General features: G+C 35.3%; 1 protein-coding gene across 9 annotated transcripts in view; it reads left to right on the top strand.

The window, feature by feature from the left end:
- The window catches only part of SUPT3H (SPT3 homolog, SAGA and STAGA complex component), a 389529-nt gene that overhangs the window by 258954 nt on the left and 107757 nt on the right, over positions 1–22818 (top strand). For all 9 annotated transcript variants that reach the window (XM_029243539.1, XM_029243537.1, XM_029243531.1 and 6 more), the window contains 5 exons: positions 615–690; positions 4836–4948; positions 6061–6168; positions 9610–9777; positions 19369–19479. In XM_029243539.1, the coding sequence (XP_029099372.1) occupies positions 615–690; positions 4836–4948; positions 6061–6168; positions 9610–9777; positions 19369–19479 (576 nt within the window). The remainder of the gene's footprint in view (positions 1–614; positions 691–4835; positions 4949–6060; positions 6169–9609; positions 9778–19368; positions 19480–22818) is intronic.

The raw sequence follows: 22818 nt of genomic DNA on the forward strand, positions 1-22818 counted from the left end.
GCAGCAAACATCTGCTATACTGAATCCAAAAACCCACGAATGAAACTACACCAAACTGTGAATCATACCTGGACTCAGATTAAAGGATTTGTGTTGTGTTTACCTTTTTCTTTATTTTCTTTGCAATTTAAAATATGGATTTGTTAGCTCTGGCTCTATGTTCTAACTGAGGGGAAATATATGGATTCCATTCGTTGACTCCTATTTTAACATTGAAAAATCCCAGCTTTAAGGCAGATAGGCAATAAGAGTTCATAACAAATTTTCTGTTTGATTTGTTACACCTCACAGTTTTCTTTTTCTTCAAGAGTGTGGTACAGTTAAAGAAAATTTAGAAGTGCACAGTCTTAAGAAGTGAGGTCCTTTAGTTTTTTCTTCCACTGTAATAAAAATAACAGAGGACTGGAAAATGGTTTTAAAACTTTATTTCCAAGAGAAACAAGCTTCAAAACTACTGTTATCATAATTTTATGTATCATGGTATTTATGGTGGTACTAAACTATTCACCTAGAGTAAGAAAAGGAAATGGAACTTCAGTTCTGGGTTTTAGCTGTGAAAACATAAAAGTCTACTTGCTTTAAAAATTGTGTGTCTTTTTATTTTTATCTATTAGAGAGCAGAAAGACAAACTCGAATTATGGATTCAGCTCAATATGCAGAATTCTGTGAAAGTCGACAGTTAAGTTTCTGTAAGTAAGCATTTAACTTTGCTTCATTATACTTTTGAGATTATGTGTTACAGATACACTAAAGTACAGCAACATCTGTGTTCCTTAGAAATTGGTGAGTTTAATACATATATGCATAGTTATAACTATTATGGAAACAGCCTCTGCATTGTAGGGGAGCCTACAAAAGGTTTTACCCCACTCTGCTGTTTTGCAGTTAATAGTGTTAAGAGGTTTTTAAGAGTGCTGGTAATACACAGAGAGCCACGTTAATTTTTCACATTACTTTTAGTCAGAAAAATTCCAATTTTTGTAATATTCCCATTTAAATTTCTTTTTTGGTTTCTTAGTCATTTTTACACTAGCATTGCTGATTGTACTTGACCCATAATGGACTGTAGTAGTACAGTCATGACATTTAAAAGCCCCTAATAGTAATAAATACCAAACTTTCCCTTCATGTGTACATTCTCATATTCCCACAATAGAACATATCAACATAAACAGTCTCTTCCATCTTTGTCTGTAAGCTCCTGCTGTGGCGTGCATTCCACGTTAGCAAATTCATTAGTCCACTCTCTTGTACCTCTGGCAAAATGAGTGCTGTCCCACCCCTGCACACAGCTTACTAAGAATAAAGGCTCTTGATAAATAGTGGGCTAGATTGTGTACAAAACATCCTTACAGCAACAGTTCAGTGATGACTAAGACTCTCGGGGTGATGGTCAAAGCGTAAGTGTGATGAAAAGTCCAGTTAAAAATATGACAAAGTAGCACATGACCCTAATCTGGGGGATCATGGACACAATGGTGTCTTTAAACGAAAAGCTATTATGTGGTCACAATAACAATGTATTTGATTTGGAAAAAGAAAATGAGAGCTTCATTTATAGATCATAAAGTGCAAATAAATGACGCATTTCAAGTACTGCCTCATGTAAATGTCAGTAAAATATAGGAAAACATGTTTGGGAAGATTTTTTTTCCCTAACTAAATATACTTTGCAGCCTGACTAACAATTTGGCATCATACATCTGTGAAGCATTAAGTAAATGACACTTCAGATCATGGCAATTTCAGCAAATGAGAGGGTTTTTTTGTATTGTAAATTTTAGGTTTAAAAATGGCATTCAAGTCTTTTATCAAGACTGCATCAAGCAAGTCTATTGGTGCCATTTTTCAAACAGGATTATTTTTTTTTTCAAACAGGATTATTTTTAATTAAGCTATTTTTTTAGACATAATGTTATTTTACACTTAGTAGACTACAGTATAGTGTATATATAGCTTTTATATGCACTGGAAAACCAAAAAATATGTGTAACTCACTTTATTGCAATATTTGATTTATTGTGGTGGTCTGGAACCAAACCCACAGTATCTGTTAGGTATTCCTGTATCTAAACTTCCCTTCTCAGTCTAATTTTGTTTTTCCCAAGCCTCCGTAAGTGCTTAAAGCACTCATTTTTGTCTTAAAAATGGCTTTATTTTGCCCTCATACTTAAATGATAGTTTAGTTAAGTAGGAAATTGTACACTAATAGTTATTGGTTAAAACATGATTCCATTGTCTTTTAGCCTCTGTCGTTGGTTAGAAATCTGATGTCTACTTGTTTTATGTTTTCCCTGTGGGAGAAAGAAAGAGAATGAAGATATACCCTCGGGTATATGGGGAAATGAACAGGCTGGCAATCAGTAGCCGATCAATAAATATGTATAAAAGAAAAGAAAGAAGGAACCCCTACTATAGAAGTTTCCAGGGAAAACCATGCCCTCTGAGGAAGGTTATTTTCGATTTATTCAAAGAACAGTGATTGTGAAGAGATAGAAGTGGCAGAAGGTTTCCTTCGAAGTGGAATGAGCATTACAGAGGGCTTTGCGGGAAGGATCCGGAATGGAAAGGCTGGCAAGAAGGGATGTGGTAGAAATAATTAAATAGTGTGCAGGGATGAGAGGATGGAATATTGAGAGGAACCTGAATTTTGCCATTGATCACTGATGAGAAAGATAAAGTGTATGAGAATTGACAACCTTAAATTTCCATATGAAATTATTAAGTAAAGTACTTTTATTTCCAGCACAGGCTGAAAACTCAGGTTGTGTCAGAAAGAGGATAATCCCAGGAATTTTTGACCTTTGGTCAGGATTCTATTTAAACTGTTGATCAATTTCCAGGATTACCCTTTCTCCTGATATATTGAGAAGAGGGGTGAAGGAAAAGGAACTCATTCAGTTTCATGCCCCCTTACTTCTGGTGAAAACAAACTATCATAACTAAGAGTATCTGTGCCTCTTCTTTTTGGAACCAGCGTCACCCTGGAAAGGTCCATCTCTGAAACAGTCCTCCACGTGACAGGGAGGGAATTAGCTCAGAGAACCCTCACCTGGAAGACTGCTGGCATAGTAGTAACCCAAATGGTCTTATGCATCTTTTTTGACGTATGGAAAAGTTTGGACCCTACCCTTTTATTAAAGGAATATCTTTCATTTATTCATGCATTCATTCATTTCTTCCTTCTAGAAATATTTATGGTGAGTGTGCTAATGTCAGGCACTATTCTGGGTGCTGGGATACCATGGTGGACCCATGGTCCTCACCTCTGCATTCTCAGTACGTAAGACCTAGTGAGAAAGCTGACGATTCTGTTGCTTAGGTAGGCAGATCTGACAGAATACCAAGAACTCTTCTTTCCCTTACTTTTAAAATAAAGTGTTTAGAGCACAGTCACAAAATACCTGTTTCCACGTTGCTGTCTGCAAAGGGAGAAGTGAACAGGGTACGTTTTACTGATCTTGCCAAATTGCTGCTGTTGACTTGAACTTCAGAAGTATCCCACAGATGTTAACCAAGTGTTTGTGAGCTGTTGCAGCTTACCAGTTAGATGGAATGTTGCATGTCAGAGAGCACTGGGAAGATTGGTTACTTTAGGGAGATAGCTTTAAGCGGGATTATCATAATTCTGCCACAGCTGACAGCTTTGGATATGTGCTTCGATAGCAGGACTTAATGTCTCCTGTGATTTATTTCACAGAAAACTCTTCTGTATGTGGAATCCATGAAGACTTTATCTATAAGGATCAAAACATCATGCTTGGAGTTACTGTTAAGTGTTTTATAGACCTGTGGGACCAGATTAATCAAAAGAATAATCATTGGATTTTTAAAAAGATGATTATGTTATAGATATGATAAAATCTTTACCATCAATCTTTTCCCTCTGGGTCACTAGTTAAATTAGTAATATCTAATGAAGGACCTATGTCAAGTTAGATTCTGCTTAGCACTGTGGTGGTTTAGAGATATTTACCAGAAGGTTCCATATGTGCTTGGTACTGTTAGGTATGCAGAGAGACGTGACGCATGGTGTTGGTCCACAAAAAACTTGTAATGTGGCTTGAGAAATTATAAGCAGACACAAAAGGATCTCTGATGATATAAGTGTTCAGTAAATGACTAGAGTTGAGGATGTATACCTTTGGCTTGTATGGGCACGATTCATATGAGTGAAACAGAGTGATAGAGAACCCCATGCAGGGGTGAACACAGAGGATTATACTCAAGGCCGGTGACATTTTAATAGGGAATAATATAAAGGCAGGTTGGAATCAGTCTGGGTGGTTGTGAGAGTCAGGCTTAAGAATTTGGACATCTTTGCAATCAGGAAAATGTAACCACAGATTTAGATCAGGCCAGATATCAGTTTATTCTATTTAAGTCTAAATTCACAACTTTGAGCCTCTTCAAGTAATAGATACATTTTGAAAGGTATTAAAAATACAATTTCTATATGTTCCTTTTTTATCACAGGTTCTTTCTTGCAGGATTTTCTTTCCACAAGAATAAATTAAAGTTACGTCAAGCAAGTAATTCTCTGACTACTGTTAGAACATAAGCTATGGCCAATGATAACTTATTCTGACACATTGTAAGAAGTGCTAAACATTAAGTGGTTTAGTATACAGTGTTATGTAGCAGAGATACTAAAGACGCAAATGTATAAGGGATTTTGGGGGGCTAGAATATAAGTTCAAAAACGTTGCATATTATATGCATTGTTTTTCCTATGCAATTTTCAATAGAAATGTTTTTCATTCTGTGATAGTAATATGCAGTATTAAAACACTTCCAAAGCTAAATTTTCTATACTTTTTTTTTTAATGGCTAGCCAAAAAAGCCTCCAAATTTCGAGACTGGTTGGACTGCAGCAGTTTGGAGATAAAGCCCAACGTTGTCGCTATGGAAATTTTAGCATATTTAGCGTACGAAACTGTGGCACAGGTAAGAATTCTAATCTGTCGTATCAGTCCATATATAGCTCCTTTCTCCCTATCCCTGTCCATCATCAATTCTTCTTCCACCTGCTGCTCTACCAGGAATGAGAACAGCCATGAGTTCTCTCCTATGATAATCTCATCATTTTCTAAAATTTAGTTCAGTTATGTTTCTTTGCATCCTCAGCCCCGGTGGGTGTTAGGCTAAAAGTGACTGTTTCTTGCAACTTTAGCCAAACCAGAAATGGAATACTTGCATACTTTTCCTCAACACTGAATTCTAAGTACACATCTCTCTTGTTTAGAGATTATTTTTGAGCTTTGAAAAACAGCTTTCTAGAAATGTACAATCTACGGAGTGCTTACCAAAATCTGAGTCTGGAATCACTGCCCTCTAGTTTCTCAGAGCATGGCTCTTAGACTACAAGCATCAGCATCTCCTTGGTTCTTGTTTAAAATGTAAATTTCTCAGCTACACCCCAGAGCAGACCTACTGAATTAGAATCTTGGAGCTTGGAACCCAGAAATATGTATTTTAAAATGTTTCCCAGGTTTTCCCTGGTGGTCCAGTGGTTTAGAATCTGCCTTCCAGTGCAGGGGACACAGGTTCGATCCCTGGTTGGGGAACTAAGATCCCACATGCCACGGGGCAACTAAACACCTGTGCCACAACTACAGAGCCCATGTACTCTGGAGCCCACACACCACAACTAGAGAGCCTGCATGCCGCAACTACTGAGCCTGTGCACTCTGGAACCCATGCACCACAACTAGAGAGAAGCCCCCGCCGCAGTGAAAGATCCCGCGGGCTGCAACTAAGACCTGACTAAGCCAAAAATAAATTAATTAATTAATTTTAAAAATTAAATAAAATGTTTCCCTAGTGATTACAAACTTTGAGAACCACTCCACTAGGAGGTCAGAATATATCATTTATGTTCATGGGTAGGTCCATTTACCAGCCAATGAAAGCATATGTTCATGTCCACAGTACAGATTTTTAGGCAGACAGTATTATCAATAACGTTTGGGATATATTGCTTTTAGCTTTGCCATTTCAGTGACACTGATGATTATTTCCATTTGTGTGACTTTAGTTTCATTGCTCTGATCTTCTAGTTAGTGGATCTGGCTCTTCTTGTGAGGCAGGACATGGTAACCAAGGCAGGAGACCCCTTCAGCCATGCCATTTCTGCCACCTTCATTCAGTATCACAGCTCTGCTGAGGTAAGTATTAAAAAAATCTGTCTTTGACCCATCTGTGGATTTTCTTCTCACGTCTGGTATTTACATGTAGTTCTAAGAAAAAGATTGTGTAGGAATATATAGCCTTCAGTCAAAGAATCTTAATACATTCAGCATTCAAACAAATACATACTATGTACCAGGCCCTAACAATCTGGCCCTAAAACACCTGGTTTAGGTAATTGAATGACATTGAGAAAAGTTATTTCTTTTTGCTTCAAAGATGAGAGAATTATTATTATTTGTGTAATAATAATTCCTGGCATTTATTGATAGTTTTACTTTCCAGTTATTGATTTATCTCTAAACATGATTTAAAGAAGCATGGCTCCATTTATCCTTGTGTTTCAATTGGCCCTATCATATGATAATCACATCCTTTCTGATTCCATTTATGTTGCTGGGATCCCCACCTGTGGGGACTATAAAGTCATCTTGCCAACTTTAAGACTTTGTGTAATAACTGTGTATCATTTGGGGCATAAAAAATATTCTCTTTAAGCAGCATGTGCCTAAAAACCAGAAATGTAATATCTATTTAATGAATTTGCCAATAATTTGACTTTTTTTTTTTACTAACATAAACATCAGTTTCATATAATTCAACCTAATAACCATAGAGAAGGCAGCAAGGAGGTTAGGTTAACATCTGCATGTATAATTGTGAAGTGAACTTTGGATCGAGTTGGGTGAAACATATAACCTGAAAATGGCTAAGCCATTCAAAGAATCTGAAGAAAACTGTAAATCCTTTCTCCATAAAGACACTTGCAAATTTTGTACACAATTTCAGGGTGTTGAGAGACCTTCTGAAACCATTCTGCAGATATAAGGGATCTGTGAACCCAGTAAACTCCAAATTTAGGTATATCTCTGCTCTAGGATACATATAAAATATATAAAGATATATGCCTATATCTTATTACATGCCAAAAGTTTGACATCTTTTTATGCCCCTTGTAGAACCAGATTGGCTTAGAACTTAAGTAGGAATTAAAATGTTTATGCTCATTAAAAATCCATTTTTGTCTTGGAAAAGGTCATACCTTATTATCAGCGAATATACTTTAAAAGTCCCTAAAGCTTACCCAGTTGATTAAACACTATTTGTTTTCTTTACGTTACAAACCCAAATTATGATGTCAGAGAACACCCTTTAAACTGTCTTTGATACATGTTCACTTTATGAATATGTGTATAAGTATGCTTTTCATTAACATCAGACAAATTCGTTGTAACATTTCTAATTGAAGAAATTTACAGTGAACATAACAAGCCTAGTTTTCCCTTAACATTCAAGGGATTGCTTACGCGGCTAGGAAAACTCTTTATGTTCCTCCCACTTTCTCGTTTCTCCAGGGTGGCCAAGCTGCCCTGGGCAACTGCTCAGCAACCACAGCTGCTATTCCCAGCTACCCAGCCGTTAAGAAAGATGGCTTATGTGTGCTGAATTTCCTGGGCTCTCTGGGAGGTGGGAGCATGAGTGTCAGGAAGTATCCTGGCTAAATATGTTAGTACAAGCCTCAAGCTTTTCCCTGACTTGCCAGACACCCCTCCTTCAACGTGACTGGTGGTCAGAATGAACATTCGGAGAGACTGGAAGTCTTTCTGCCCTTTATTACCTGACAGGACACAAAAAGAATGGCCACTCTAGAGAAGGAATCTTACGCATCAACATTGCAAATCAGCAACCACTATCAAGGGCCTGCTTTAAGGACTTTACCAAATTAGGTACAAATGGGGGCTCTGAGACTAATATCTGTATTTAGGGAGATAGAACATTCTGTAAAACAACCAAGGAAGTAAATTAACGAGCAAACAAACAATTCAAGATTGTATGTACTAATTTCCAAATGAGTGGCGTAGACAGAAATTTCAGAGATTAAAAACAACTCCCTAATTACCATGAAAGAAGACTTCAGAGAGGAAGTTGGGTGTTGAAGGAAAAATAAGACTTTTATGAGATGGTAAAAGTGGGGAAAATACTCTAGACCTCAGAGGCAGCATAAGTGTAACTGTACTGGGGGAAAACTGTGATTAAAATATTCAAGCCAAGAATTCATTGAGAAGGGGTAGTGGGGAGTTAGATTAGAAAATAAAGGCCTTAGACGCTTAGAGTTATTAAGGAAGAATTGAAAGTTTCTTGGCTAAAGGTTGATGAATTCAAAAGGGTATTTTAAGAAGATCCAGCTGGAGGTGCTATGTACAGTAGCTTGGAATTGGAAACTCAAGGCATGGAGTTCACACAGTGTATTCTATTTTAATAATTATCGTTCTTGAATACTAACTATATAAGGAACTGAGCTAGTTAAGCTTGGGTTTCTCAGATTATCAAGGTTAATTTTAATTTGAGTTAATTTTCTAGATTTTGTTTTCTAATATATGGTTCATATACTGGAAGCAGTGATCTCTAGGAGTTACCTTGTTTTTTCTAAGAACAACTCATGCCACATTAGGTTTATTCCTTCTTGTTTGATGTTTCTAGGCAAGAAGATCAAAGAAATACTATTGAAAACAATATCTGAATTTCAGCAAAACATTTTACCAAGCCTAACATAATTTTTAAAATACATTACAGAGAATTGTAGGCCAGTAGATAGTATGAGGATAATGTAGAATTAACAATACCATACATGAAAAAGACTTAGAAACTTTTATTTGCCTATACATTTCTTAGGAGCCAATATTGTGATGTTACTGAAAAGAAAATGTTTTTTGTTTTGTTCCAATGTTTAGGCACCATCCTATAGGATGGATATTGACAAAGTGAAGGATGTCTAAAGGAGAGTAATGGGCGGGAGGAGGAACCTGAAAGCATGTCTCATAATAAGTGGTGAAAGGAACTTGAGGTGTTTGACCTATAGAAGAGAAGAGGCTGTCTTCAATATTTGAAGTGCTTCACATGGAAGAGAGAACAGACTTGCAGTCATAACCAAAGAAAGCAGATAGATAGGAGGCATATTCGGAACGAAGGAAGGAACTAGGTGTCGGAGGAGCTAGAGATCTATCTACAGTGACCCTCAAGCACTGAGTTTGAGTTACTAGGCGAAGGCTGGTCACCATGTTACAAAGGATATCTGCAAGGCATGCTGTTTGGGGGGAAAGTTTAGAACTTCCTTTTGAGTAAGTTTGAAACACTGACAAAACTTCTCAGTAAAAATATCTCTATGTGACAAAATCAGCAGAAATTTTGGAAGCTGTATCTGAGGAATCCTGATTTTTATCTAAATGATCAGACAGGTTAAAAATTAATATATTTAGACCCTTAGGGGTAAGATGGTGGCATCATTTCTGTGGACTGGATAATAATAAACTGTGTTTTTATAACTTTCAAATATTACTGAATTCATGAGATGTTAAACAAACTCAAATGTTAGTAGAAGTTCTGGTTGCTTGATTTCAAAGCCACATCTCTTTGGACAGGGGTCTTGCCTAAGGTCCTACCCAGACTCTCCTGAGAACACACCCCCTCCTACACCGAGCGCTCCATCATCTGGATCACAGCTCTCAGGGAGAACCACATCAGGATCCCTAGGGAATGGGAGTGCTGGACAAGACTCAGCTAAAACCAAACAAAGGAAGAGAAAAAAGGTCAGTGATATTTTTTCTTTTTCTTTTTTTTTTCCTTTCTTTTTTCTTTTTTGGTGCAGAATGGAGAGGTCTTGTTGAGTATGGAAAATGTGTTCTATTTTTCTCATAAATCTGATTTTTAGAAGCAGCCAGTTTACAGCAAGATAACTGAGTTTTTCTAATATAAAAATTTTCAAACACAAAATAGTTAAAAGAATTGTAGAGCGAATACCATATATCTGCCATCTAGATTCTACAATTAACATTTTTTTAAGGTATTTTTTTTTGAGTAGTGGTATCTCAATGTGTTTTTTTTGTTTTGTTTAGTTTGTTTTTTTATTTACTTTTGGCTGTGTTGGGTCTTCGCTGCTGCACTCAGGCTTCCTCTAGTTGCAGCAAGTGGGGGGCTACTCTTTGTTGCGGTGCGCGGGCTTCTTATTGCGGAGCACGGGCTCTAGGTGCGCAGGCTTCAGTAGTTGTGGCACATGGGCCCAGTACTTGTGGCTCACAGGCTCTAGAGTACAGGCCCAGTAGTTGTGGCGCACGGGCTTAGTTGCTCCGTGGCATGTGGGATCTTCCCGGACCATGGCTCAAACCCATGTCCCCTGCATTGGCAGGCGGATTCTTAATCCCTGTGCCACCAGGGAAGCCTACAGTTAACATTTTACTACATTTAATATATTAACTATATATTTACTATATTTGCATTTACTATATATATGCATCCAGTTCTTTAATCCATCCATCTGTTCATTTTTTTTAATACATTGAAAAGTAAGCTGCATACATCAGCTTACTTTTCATTCCTAAACACTTCATTATGTATAATTTGTTTATGGTTCCTTTTTTTTAAAGGTAACATTTATATTCAGTATACCACTCAGTTCTTAAGTATACCATTTGATGAATTTTGACAAATGTATAAATTTGTTGTTTTCTAATCCCCTCTCAAGATAAAAAACATTACCATCAGTTCAGAAAGTTCCTTCATACCTCCTCCAGACAATCCTGTCACCATCCTCAGAAAGGCAAACACTGTTCTGTTTTTTTCCATCATACATTAGTTTTTTCCATTCTAGAACCTCATATAAAGAGGATATAGTATGTATACTCTTTTGTGTGAAATTTCTTTCAGGACATTTTTGAAGTTTATGTTTTTCAGTATAAGTATAATTTATTCTTTTTTATTGATGAGTAAGTTGCTTGTATATATCTGTTTACTCATTCTCATTTTTGGTGGACACCTAGGCTATTTCCAGTTTTTGAGGTATTATGAATAAACCTTTTATGAGCATTATTGTACAAGTCTTTATGGACAAATGCTTTCATTTCTCTTAGGTAGATAGCTAGGAATGAAATTACCGGGTCATAGAGTAGCTACGTGTTCAGTTTTTAAAGAAACTGCAAGAATTTTTTTCCCAAATGGTTGTATCGTTTTATACTTTCTTAGCAATATACGAGAATTTCAGTTGCTCCACATGCTCATCAACATTTGGTGTTGTCATTGTTTTTACTTTTAACCATTCTGATGGATATCTAATAATAATTCACTATAGTTTGAGTTTGTATTTTCCTGGTGACTGATAATGCTGAGCATTTTTTCATGTGCCAATTGGCCATTCATATATCTTCCTCAAGGAGGAGTCTCTTCAAATATTTTACACAACATTTTTGAGGTAGGGTTGTCTCTTGTTACAATTTGTAGGAGTTCTTTATATATTCTGTATAACAATCCTATGTCAAATATATGTTTTTCACATATTTTCTCTCTGTTTGTAGTTCACCTGTTCATTGTCTTAATGGTGTATTTTGTTGAGCAGAAGTTTTGAACTTCTAATGAAGTCTAATTTATCCAACTTTTTCTTTTGTTTATTGTTTTCTGTGTTCTGTCTAAGAAAGCTTTGGCTACTCCCAATTCATGATGATGTTCTCCTGTGTTTTCTTCTGGAAGCTTTTTAGCTTTACCTTTTATGTTAAGTTCCATTAACCGAGTCAGATTAAGTTTTGTGTCTTTTATGAGTTGAGGCCATGTTCGCTTTTTCACATATATCTAGTTATTGCAGAACCATTTGTTGAAGACTCTTTTCTCCCATTGGATTGCTTTGGTGGCTTTGTTGAAATTCAAATGACCGTATATCTGTGTCGATTTATTTCTAGGATTTCAATTTTGTTTTATTGACTTGTCAGTTCTTTTGTCATTGTCATCTGCCTTGATTACTGTAGCTTATAGGAGGTCTCAAAGTCAGGTAGTGTAGGTCCTCAAACTTTATTTTTCAGGTTTAATATGGATATGTTGTATCCTTGCATTTCTATGTAAATTTTAGAATTAAAATTTAGTTTCTACCCAGAAAAAGAAAGAAAGAGAGGGAGATATAGAAAGAGAGAAAGAAAAAGGAAAAGCCTAGTGGGATTTTGAATGGGATTGGATTGAAATCTTACATCAATTTGAGGATATAAATGTCTTCACAATACCAAGTCTTATAATCCATGAACATGGCATATCTCGCCATTTACTTGTCTTTATGAAATCTCTCTTTTCATCACTGGCAATACTATCCATCTTGAACTGTTTTATCTGATTAATATAGCTATTCCAGCCTTCTTATGCTATTTAAATGATACATGTTTTTCTCTCCATTTCCTTTCAGTAAAGCTGTATCTTTAATATGTAAAGTACATCTCTTGTAAACAAAAAATTGTTGGCTCTTCTTTTTCCTTTCTTTCTGTATCTTTTAATTTTAGTCTTTAAATCTGTGATGCTTAATGTGTGTATTGACATGGTTCGGATTTAGGTCAGCTATTTTGCTACTTGTTTTCTCTATTTTTTTTTTTTTCTGTTTTTCTTTCCTATCTTCTTTTGGGTTTAATTATACACTCCTTTAGAAATCCATTTTAATGTATCTACTGATTTCTTAGTGATATCTCTGCATCATTTTTTAGTGGTTATGCTAAGGACTACAATAGAGACCCTTAAATGTTCAATGTACTTAGAGTCGTTATTGTACTGTTTTACTCACATGAAATGTAAGAGTTTTGTATTTATATAGGTTTATCTACTTTAGTCTTGTTCTTTATGCTATAGTTGATATACATCTTATGTTGACATGTTATAAACCATAACACTATTTTTGCCTTAAGTAATCAAATGACTTTAACATTTACCGTTTCCACTGTCCCTCTATTTCTTTTTGATGATCAGACTTTCCTTCTGATATCATTTTCCTTTTTTGTTCTACTAAATTTTATTTAGCACTTGTTATAGCACATGCTGGCTGGTGGTGGTTTCTCTTAATTTTCATTTTTCTGAAAATATCTTTACTTTTCCTTCATTTCTGGAATATATTTTCCCTGGCTATAGAATTCTGGATTGGCAGTTTCATTTTCAGTACTTTAATTATATCATTCCACTGTTTTCTAGCATCCTTTTTCTTTTAATCACGTCAGTAGATTTTGTAGTTTTGTTTCTGTGTTACGTAATGTATTATTTTTCTCTGGATGCTTTCAAAATTGTATCTTTATTTTTGGTTTTCAGCAGTTTGGCCATGATATCCATAGAAATGGTTTTCTTTTGTATTTATTCTGCTTAGGGTTCACTGAGCTTCTTGAAAATGAAATGTTTTTAAATTTGGGGGGGATTATCAGCAATTATTTCTTAAGATATTTTGTCTGCCTCATGCTCCCTCTTCTCCCCTTCTGAGACTCCAAGTACATATTCGTTAGTTACTCGGATATTGTTCCACATATCCCTGAAGCTCTGTTTAATTTCTCTTTCAATCTTTTCTCTCTGTTCTTCAGATTGGATAACTTCTATTGATCTTCCTTTATGTTCCAAACTCTATCTACTGTCAGCTTCAATCTTAACACTCATCCAGTAATGTCTTAGTTCTGATATTTTATTTTATAGTTGTATAATTTCCTTTTGATTTCTTTTTGTAGTTTACACTTTTCTACTATTTATTTTTTTAACACCTTTATTGGGGTATAATTGCTTTACAATGGTGTGTTAGTTTCTGCTTTATAACAAACTGAATCAGTTATACATACACATATGTTCCCATATCTGTTCCCTCTTGCATCTCCCACCCCTCCAGGTGGTCACAAAGCACCGAGCTGATCTCCCTGTGCTATTATTTTTTATCATTTATTACAAGTTTATTTTATTTCATAATAGCTGCTTTAAAATCCTTGTATGATAAATTAAATACCTGGATTATTTTAGTCTCCATTGAGTATAAGTCACAGTTTCTTGTATTGTTGCATGTCTAGTAATTTTAAGTTATACCCTGGACATTGTGAGTAATATATTGTAGAGATTTCAGATTCTGTTATATTCCTATGAAGAGAGTTGGTGGTGGTGGTGGTGTGTGCGTATGTGTGTTAAGCAGGCAGTTTACTCTCTAGATTGAACTCTAAAGTCCAAACTCAAGTTCCTCTTCAGCAGCTAGATTCTCTCTTCACTTCACTTAACTTTACCTGATTACCTGGGTTTTTTGGATTTGGTACCACAAAGGAATAGTTAAGAAGTTAGTCAAAGACTGGGTAAAATTTATACACTGAATTTGGAACTTCCCTTCTTTGATTCTGTCCTTTTTGGGATTTTCTTTTTCACTTTACACATACTATGGTTGCCCTGAACTCTGGCCTATAGTTCTTCATGCCTCTAAGGTCATGTCCTCCCTATACTGACTGGAGCCTACCCTTGGGCTAAAACAGTAAAAACAGAAAACTCAACCCACAGCCATTCCCTTCTTCTAAATATAGGTACGCCGCCTTTCAGTTTCTGCCTGTGTTAGATCGGTCTCTTTTGCTTTCAGATACTTGTTTTTTATAATTTGTCCAAACTTTATACTTTTATCTACAAGTTCGTTGGCACAATAGGAACCATTTGCCATTACTAGTAGTGGAGCTATGCCAAGATATAATTTTATAACTGATAGTAAGCAGATTTAAATTTCATCCTCACATCTGAACTCCCCCTTTTGTTTTCAAAATGACAGAGCTCACTGATTATTTATAAAGGGAAACTCTGAACTATAAGGAACTTCTATATTATAAAGTAGTTTTAAAGATTTTCAGCTGTAGTGCTCTCCAACTCATTCAATAAATAAAACTAGGCTAATAAAATGTTACCTAAAAGACCTCTTCAGTGGATTTTCTTTACAAAGTATGTAGGAAGTTGTAATTAACCTGGTTATTATGCATACATAAAATAATTAATTTTTTCTCTGTTTACTCATCCACATCTTTCTACGTTCAAGCTCTTGCTATATTTTGATTTTTACTCACTGGAAACCTCAGCCATGTTGGTAACATGGTACAGTTCATTCTACGTAAAATAATAAAGCCTCTATTATATACTAGCTATGTGTACTAGAAGCCAAGGGATTTGATGTATAACCGTATCTTAATACTATCATTTTAATCATGGGAGTGTCCCTTATCTTCACTCTCTCATCTATAACGTAGGGAAGGAGTTGGGGAAGTTTAGAATAGATAATATAGTGTGTTTTTTTCTAAATTTTATAATTATGAATCCTTGAATTTGGTGATTCTTTCTTGTCTTCTCTTCAATACCTTTTTTAGTTTTAATTTCCTTAGTTAAAACAAAAATCTCTTCCTAGTTATATAGAATGACAAATTTAACATCTCAATTAAGTTTTGAAATGAGAAAATTAACTGTATTATACTATAGCCTTTGGCCAAAGAATGGCCCAACTTCATCTGAAAAGAAATCCTCTATAGACACAAAGCACTGAGAGAGCTCTATGTACAAGAGTGAGGAGAAAGAAGTCATACATCAACCCATGTGGTCGGTGAGTGACAGAAGTCAGTAATAGTGCTACTAACCTTTCACTTGCTCTAACCTGAGATACGTATTACTCCTCTGTAAAATCTAATGTTTCAAGTTTAACAAAAGATCTAGTCCACCATTATGGATGTGAAAAGAATAAGAGGCAATTATCTGAGATTCCAGGTCCTTCTTAAATATTAGATTACCGGCAAGGGGAAGACTGAGAAAGGATAAAATTTCTTTAAAAGCTGTTTCTTCCCAACAACTCTTAAGTTCAGAAGAAAAGAGTCAGGAGAGGTACAGACTTTTGTAAGACATCCTGGGGCAACCAAAGTTTCAATGTAACTTCTTGTACCACAGTTGAGAGTTCAAGCTGTTGGGGAATTTTATTCAATACAAGCCAGCAAGTACAAGCAGAGGGACAATACTCAAATGTGGGAAGCATGGAGGACTCTATATGATACTTCAGCTTCCAATACCCAGCAACAGTTTCTGAATAAAAAGACATAAATAAAAATGAAATGGAAGAATACAAGAATGGAGCATGAATGCAGCCAAGAGGAAGAGTACCTGACATATGAAGAACTTTATGAAGCACCTTGTACTTGTACTTGACTTTAGGAAATAAAGAGTTTAGTCCCCACAGAGATTTTGACAAACACACTATAGACAACAGCACTCAGTATTTTATCAAACATGTGGGTTTCATTTTTGAAAACTTAAAGAATATTCTATAATGTGGGCACAAGCAGAATGAGAAAGCTGAATTGGTACATAAATATAATATTCTTTATATGTATTTATAACATATAATATTTTTATATTAGGTAGCAAATACACAAATTTAATGCTAATCCTGTAACAATTTTGAAGACTATTACAAGATTTATGAAGTCACTGCTGAAGTAAAAATTCTAAACTTAATATGAATTTTGAATTTAAACAGATTTCGAGTACCTTGGTGAGGGACTAAATATTTACAGAAATGAGAAGATACTTATTGCGGTAGAAACCATACCGCGAATACAACATTTCAGATTTAAAGGTTTCCTGCCAAAGAACTCAATAGGCAAATCAGGAAAGTGTAGAAGTGCACATAGTAACTTATGCTGATGTTTGCAGTTGCTTAATTATAGCAGGTAAACCTGAAACTGGCAAGATAGAAATTTTAATGACATTTTTCACAAAAGTGAATATTTTTATTTTTATGTAGGTTAGCTTCTTTTTAGCAGCTATAACATGATTCAAACAGGCCTGGCTTACATGTTACCACATCTTACAAATAGCAACCACAAGTAGTTTCTAACTTATGCTTCCTACTTCAGTGTTCTCAAGTCCCATTGGATCGCCATGTCAGAGGTTCTGAGAGATTTTGACCAAAATGTTCTATACCAGAACCAAATTTATTGGGGAAAGTAGAGGAAGAGTAGACTCTCCATTGGCCATGGAGAAAAGAAATGAAAAATAAATCCAATTTTCAAGCAGAAAGGAGCTTCCACAGAAGAATGCGCTGGAAGGACTCCCCACCCACTTAGTCTGCAGGTTATTGACCCTCTTGATGTCCCCCTTTTGTGTTTCCACTGGAAAACTTAACTTTAGATTCCAAATCCAGCTAATTATTTGCATTCATTTCCACAAATGAGTAGAATGCCTCAACTTCACAAGTATTTGTTATCCCTAGCAGATAATGAGTCTGTATTAGTCATATTCACATCTTGGAGCCAAGTGGACTTAACAGAAGAGTCTTTAGCCTTACTGGGTACCTGATAATTGCATTTATTCTAATATATTCCAACTGAAACAAAGTATTTGGAATGAGAATCAGGAAAGCACAATTTAAAAAAAAAGAAAGAAAGAGAAAAAGAAAAAACTCTGTGTGTGCACTTCTATATGAGTGCCAAAGTGAGGGGTTAAGATAACTTAATCCTTGTTATTGTGGGCATAGCTGATATGTTATTTAGGGTATTGTTGGAATGAAATTGAGAAAGATAGCCTAGAGTAAATTCCTATCTGGCTTATTTCAAATCTTGTTAAAATAATAAAAATAATCAAGATCTGTTTTGTTTTATATTTTAAGTCTTATTTCAGGTTCAGCTTGGATAATTAGCTGATGCTCTTCATAGGAATTTTTACAATTATTTTACTAGTTTATAATAGAAGAAGCACAAAAAGTATATTTAAAAGGTACAGAAGGATATACAGTGAAAAATATTTCCTCTAACCCATGTCCTCCAGACACCCACCTATACTACAAGAGATAAGCACTGTTACTGATTTTTGGGGTACCTTTGTGGAAATATTCTAAGCTTAAATGAGCATATAGTGTTCAGCTTTTTTTTAAAAAACAGCTGGTTAACATAGTTATCCAGTTGGTCACCTAGTATTTTTTCAAACAATGTATCTTAGAGATAGCTCCATAGGAATATGTATGGAACTGCTTCATTCTTTTTGGTGTTGCTTTGGTTTCTGTTGCATTGAATGAATGTATTATAATTGACTTCATTGTTCTCTCGTTGATGAACATTTGCTTCATGAATTCAGATAGCACAGCGGTGAATATCTACCTATCTATCTATTATTTTGTACCGTGTAATGTGTCCGTAGGATAAATTCTTAGAGGTGAAATTATTGGGTCAAAAAGGGTTGTGTTTTTTCATTTTGATAAGATTTGCCAAATTGCTATCCCTAGAGGTTGTACTAGATATACTCCTATAAGGAATTCTGAGAGTGGTACCTCTAGACCAGAGTTATAGTAACACACAGGCTACTATTTCTTTCTCTTGATTCTTTAATGTTGATGACCTGGCATCTGGTATCCACTGCACTTTTAAGTAAATTAGCTTATCATTTCAAGAACATGGAGGTTCCATTTTTAATGTAAATAATAGCCTAATGTTGTTAATAGCTAACATGTGTCAGGCACCGTTCTAAGTGGTTTACACATATCAACTCATTTAATTTTCACAGCAACCCTATAGAGCAATTATAATTATTATCCAGTTTACAGATGAGGAAACTAAAGTGCAGAGATATTACATAACTTGACAGAACTGGTAACTGATATGGCTGGGATCTGGACCCAGGTATTTGGGAAGCCAGAGCCTACAACTGAATCATGAGACTATAATGCCCCTATTTTATTTTTTTTAAATCATGTTGCACACATTTCTTGAGTTGATATCCATAGTCTTATTGCAAATAATCTTTCTGTTTCTTGTGTTTCTTTGTACTTTCAAACCTGCCTTTTACAGATGAGGCAGATTAAAATAGAAAGTTTTTGTTTTATTTTGTTTCTGCATGGAGGATACCTAGAAAACTAGGAACCAAGTTGAAATGATCTTTTATGACGGTCCACAGTATTATAAATAAATATATAGCAATTTTACATTTTTAATTTTAAAATTGATGACCCTCAAGTTATTTCAGAAATATGTCCAACAGGCTCCCAAGAAACATTTATAATAATAAATGTTTAAATGTTTTTTAAAAAAATAGTTTCCTGTGGTTCTTTCAGCAAGCCCCTATGACACTTTTCATCTGCACGCAAGTGGCTGTATTCTTCTGTACCTTGACATGTAGGCCTAGGTGAAATATTGGGGCATAAAAATTGCATTTGGTTGGTCTGCTAGGAAGGGGTCATGTAAAAGTCATCTTTGATTTGTTAATGGAATTTTTTTTTAGATGTAGTATATGGCAGCAATGATGTGCATCCTAAGGGAAAAAACCGTCCATTTTATGAAAGTTTATTTTCATATTTTATACACTGTAGTTCTGTTGTGTGTTTTTGATTTAGTAACAATTTATGTGTTTTTCTGTCGCAGAGCACTGCGGCCTGTGGTGTTGAGGCTCACAGCGATGCCATCCAGCCCTGCCACATCAGAGAGGCCGTTCGACGCTACGGCCACAAGATTGGCCCCCTTTCCCCATTCACAGTACGTAATAACAGAGTTATAAAAAGTTATATTTATAATCTGAAAGAATTTTGATTTTCAAGTGGTCAAATGAAGCAGCAGTGGAATTGTTGAAAGCAATTTGTGGTGACTGTAATTTTGTTGTATAAAAGTGGCATAATTCTCTTGGGAAATAAAAGTTAGTCATTTTTGTCTCTTTTTGGAAGGACAACTTTTTTTCTACAAAATATTATTTTCTTTCAATTACAAATTATGCTTTTTTTGTTGGGGCTTATATTTTCTATTTTTTAAAGCTTAGGTTTATAAAACTTTTTTTGTCAAATTATATGTATCCAAATATTGCTAGAAACACTTTATATTTTAAAATTGGTTAGATTGGCAATACCACTTCTATCAGATGTTCTGCTCCTAAACATACTTTGAGTTGGAAGAAGAAGAAATGATTTCTTTACTGGCTTTGAAGTAGGCTGAAAGGCAGACAGTCTTCCACATCTTCAAATGGTTTTAAAGCTTATAATCAAGGTTTGTTTTGTTTTTTTTTTTTAATGGAGAATTAAAGACTTTATATTTCAACAGCCTAAAGAAAGTGTGTGTGTCCATGTGTGTGTGTCTGTGTGTGTGTGTGTTTTAATTAAGTGCTCATCTTGTGGCCCTTTTTAAAAAAACCTTTATTCATGTCAGTATAACTTTCTCCAAGTCCTTCTCTGTTTATAAGGAATTGGTTTGATTTTCAGAAAGTTAGGTTTGATTTATGACTGACGAACAGTAGAATTTACCATTTGTTTGTTTTTTTGTTATTTTTTTTATTTTTTTGTCTGCATTGGGTCTCAGTTGCTGCACACAGGCTTTCTCTAGTTGCAGCGAACGGGGGCTACTCTTCGTTGTGGTGTGCGGGCTTCTCATTGCGGTGGCTTCTCTTGCTGTGGAGCACGGGCTCTAGGCACACGGGCTTCATTAGTTGTGGCTCACGGGCTCTAGAGCGCAGGCTCAGTAATTGTGGCACATGGGCTTAGTTGCTCCGCGGCATGTGGGATCTTCCCGGACCAGGCCTCGAACCCGTGTCGCCTGCGTTGGCAGGCGGATTCTCAACCACTGCGCCACCAGGGAAGCCCTGTTTGGTTTTTTTTTGGACTCACATCTGCTTTAACATACTAAAGCAGAATATATATGTATAATATTACACATACATACGTACATAAAATAATACGTGTTTTTTCCTAAGAGTGGATTTTACTGTTATCTGTTGATAGGAGTCATGATTTCTTCTAAATTATAACATCTCCTTTTTTCTTATGTTTCAGTTAAAGAGAATGCTTTCTTACCATTCTTTGTTTTCATTGTTATTGTTAATTGTGTGCATTCTCGTGTGACAGCAAGAATGTGTCAAAGCTTTTTATATATGTCTCTAGAAGCTTTTTGTAATGGTGACAATTATTTTTACTTCTGATTAATATCTTAAATTTGTCATATATTATAAGAACGTGATTTATCTTATTTATATTAATCATGTTGCTAATTAAGCAATATATCCTTTTGCATGAATGGTTTTAGATTATTACAATTGAAAACAATGAAATCAATATCTCTTGTTTTATTTTTTCCTACATGACAGGTGAGGCTATATAAAGCAATAAGCCAAAAGAGATGAAATTTAGAAAAATATGAGATGATTGGAAGAATTTAAGAACCAACTGAAGTTGAAAGAACCAATTTATAACAAAGGATTAAAGATATCAAATCCATAGATACGAGCCAAATAATGACTAATAGGCTGAGGCAGTGGAGCAGAGAGAGAAGAAAAAGACAGAGTCGATAATATCTAGAAGTAATTAAAGCGTAGCAAGGGGAAACAGGATTTTTGAGAAATAACCTAAAATGGTAACTAAAAGTAATGGATAAAATTAAATAAAGGAAAATATATCTAATGTAAGGGGAAAATCTCCTAATCATGAAGTCTGTGATGTTTCCTCAAAAGGAAGTGGTGGCAGTGGTAGCTGTTTAATTCTTCAAGTTTTTTTATTTTTAAAAAGACTGGACAGATCACTTGAGAACCATCTTGGTTGATGACGTGTGTGTGTGTGTGTGTGTGTGTGTGTGTGTGTGTGTGTACATGTACATGTGTATTCATTCTTCCATGTCTAACCTGATGCCCTATTACTCATGTATTATTGCTTTTATAATCTAAGATTGTAGTATATGGTCAGGAAATATACTTGAAATATTCAGAATATATATATTCAGATATAGTTTAAGCTAATTTTTGTCTAACAAACATATAACCAATATGGTTTTTAAAACTAATAATGCAATTTTAAAATGCTTAGTTTAAATACATCTGGAAAATAGAACAAATAAGCCATGGTCTTGAAGGTTCACTTAGCTGCTACCAGAGCAGACGAGCAAAATCAACAGCAGATGAGAAAGAACTCCACCACAGAAGGACACTGAGTTTTCATCACTCCTCGGAAAGGACCCACCTTGAAAGGTCTACTCCATTACCTGGAGTTATAAGAATATGCCCAGCCTACAGGGCCGAATATACCTATTCCATTTTATGTCATGAGTAGTAGGATGAGGCAGACACAGTTTCTTGGTATATATTACAATACTTAAATCTGCCTTTTAAAGTTAAAAATTCTCTTTAAAGTAGAATAGATTTGCAGACTGTGTATGTTAACAGTGTGAACACCTGTCCTGGATCCCTCCTACCTACAGTGCTAAAAGGAGGTGCTCCTGATGCTGAGTTCCCTGGTGCCCACTCCCTGAGACGATACTTTATGCTGCACTGGGGACACTTTGCTTCCTAGGCTTTGAGCTGCGGCTCCTGAGAGGAGGCATGTGGTCTGTGTCTATAGCAATCATAGACTGAGACTGAATTTTTATACAGAAAGGCTGAGCTAACTTACCTCCAGTATAAAATTTCCTTTGTAAACTAAAATGACCATGAACAACTAGTTTACATTTTTGAAACAGAGATTTTGTCTTTGCAGCATTTCATTCTAAATCTCAAGTGCTTGTGTAATGTATATATAAATGAGATGTCTAATTTAGAATATCTGTAACTTGATTGATATATAGCTAATTCCCAATAATTTGAAATTGATTTGGAGAATTAAAATGACTGAACCAGTAGGTTACATGGCAACTGAATTCCAACATCAATCAATAAGCCAAGAAAAATTTGCTTTTGGTGAGGCATCATTCTGTCTTCTACTGTATGACTTTCGATGATCAAATTCAGGAATACAATTCATTGTATAAAGAATTGGAAGTGAGTTCTTCCCCTTGGGAATTAGTTGAAATGATAGAAGAAAGGAATAATTAGAGCCACATTAGGTGGAGGGGAGAAAAGAGTACAAA

The sequence above is a fragment of the Monodon monoceros genome, unplaced genomic scaffold (genome assembly GCF_005190385.1).
Source record: "Monodon monoceros isolate NGI ecotype Baffin Bay Population unplaced genomic scaffold, NGI_Narwhal_1 Super_Scaffold_3, whole genome shotgun sequence".
NCBI lineage: Eukaryota > Metazoa > Chordata > Mammalia > Artiodactyla > Monodontidae > Monodon > Monodon monoceros.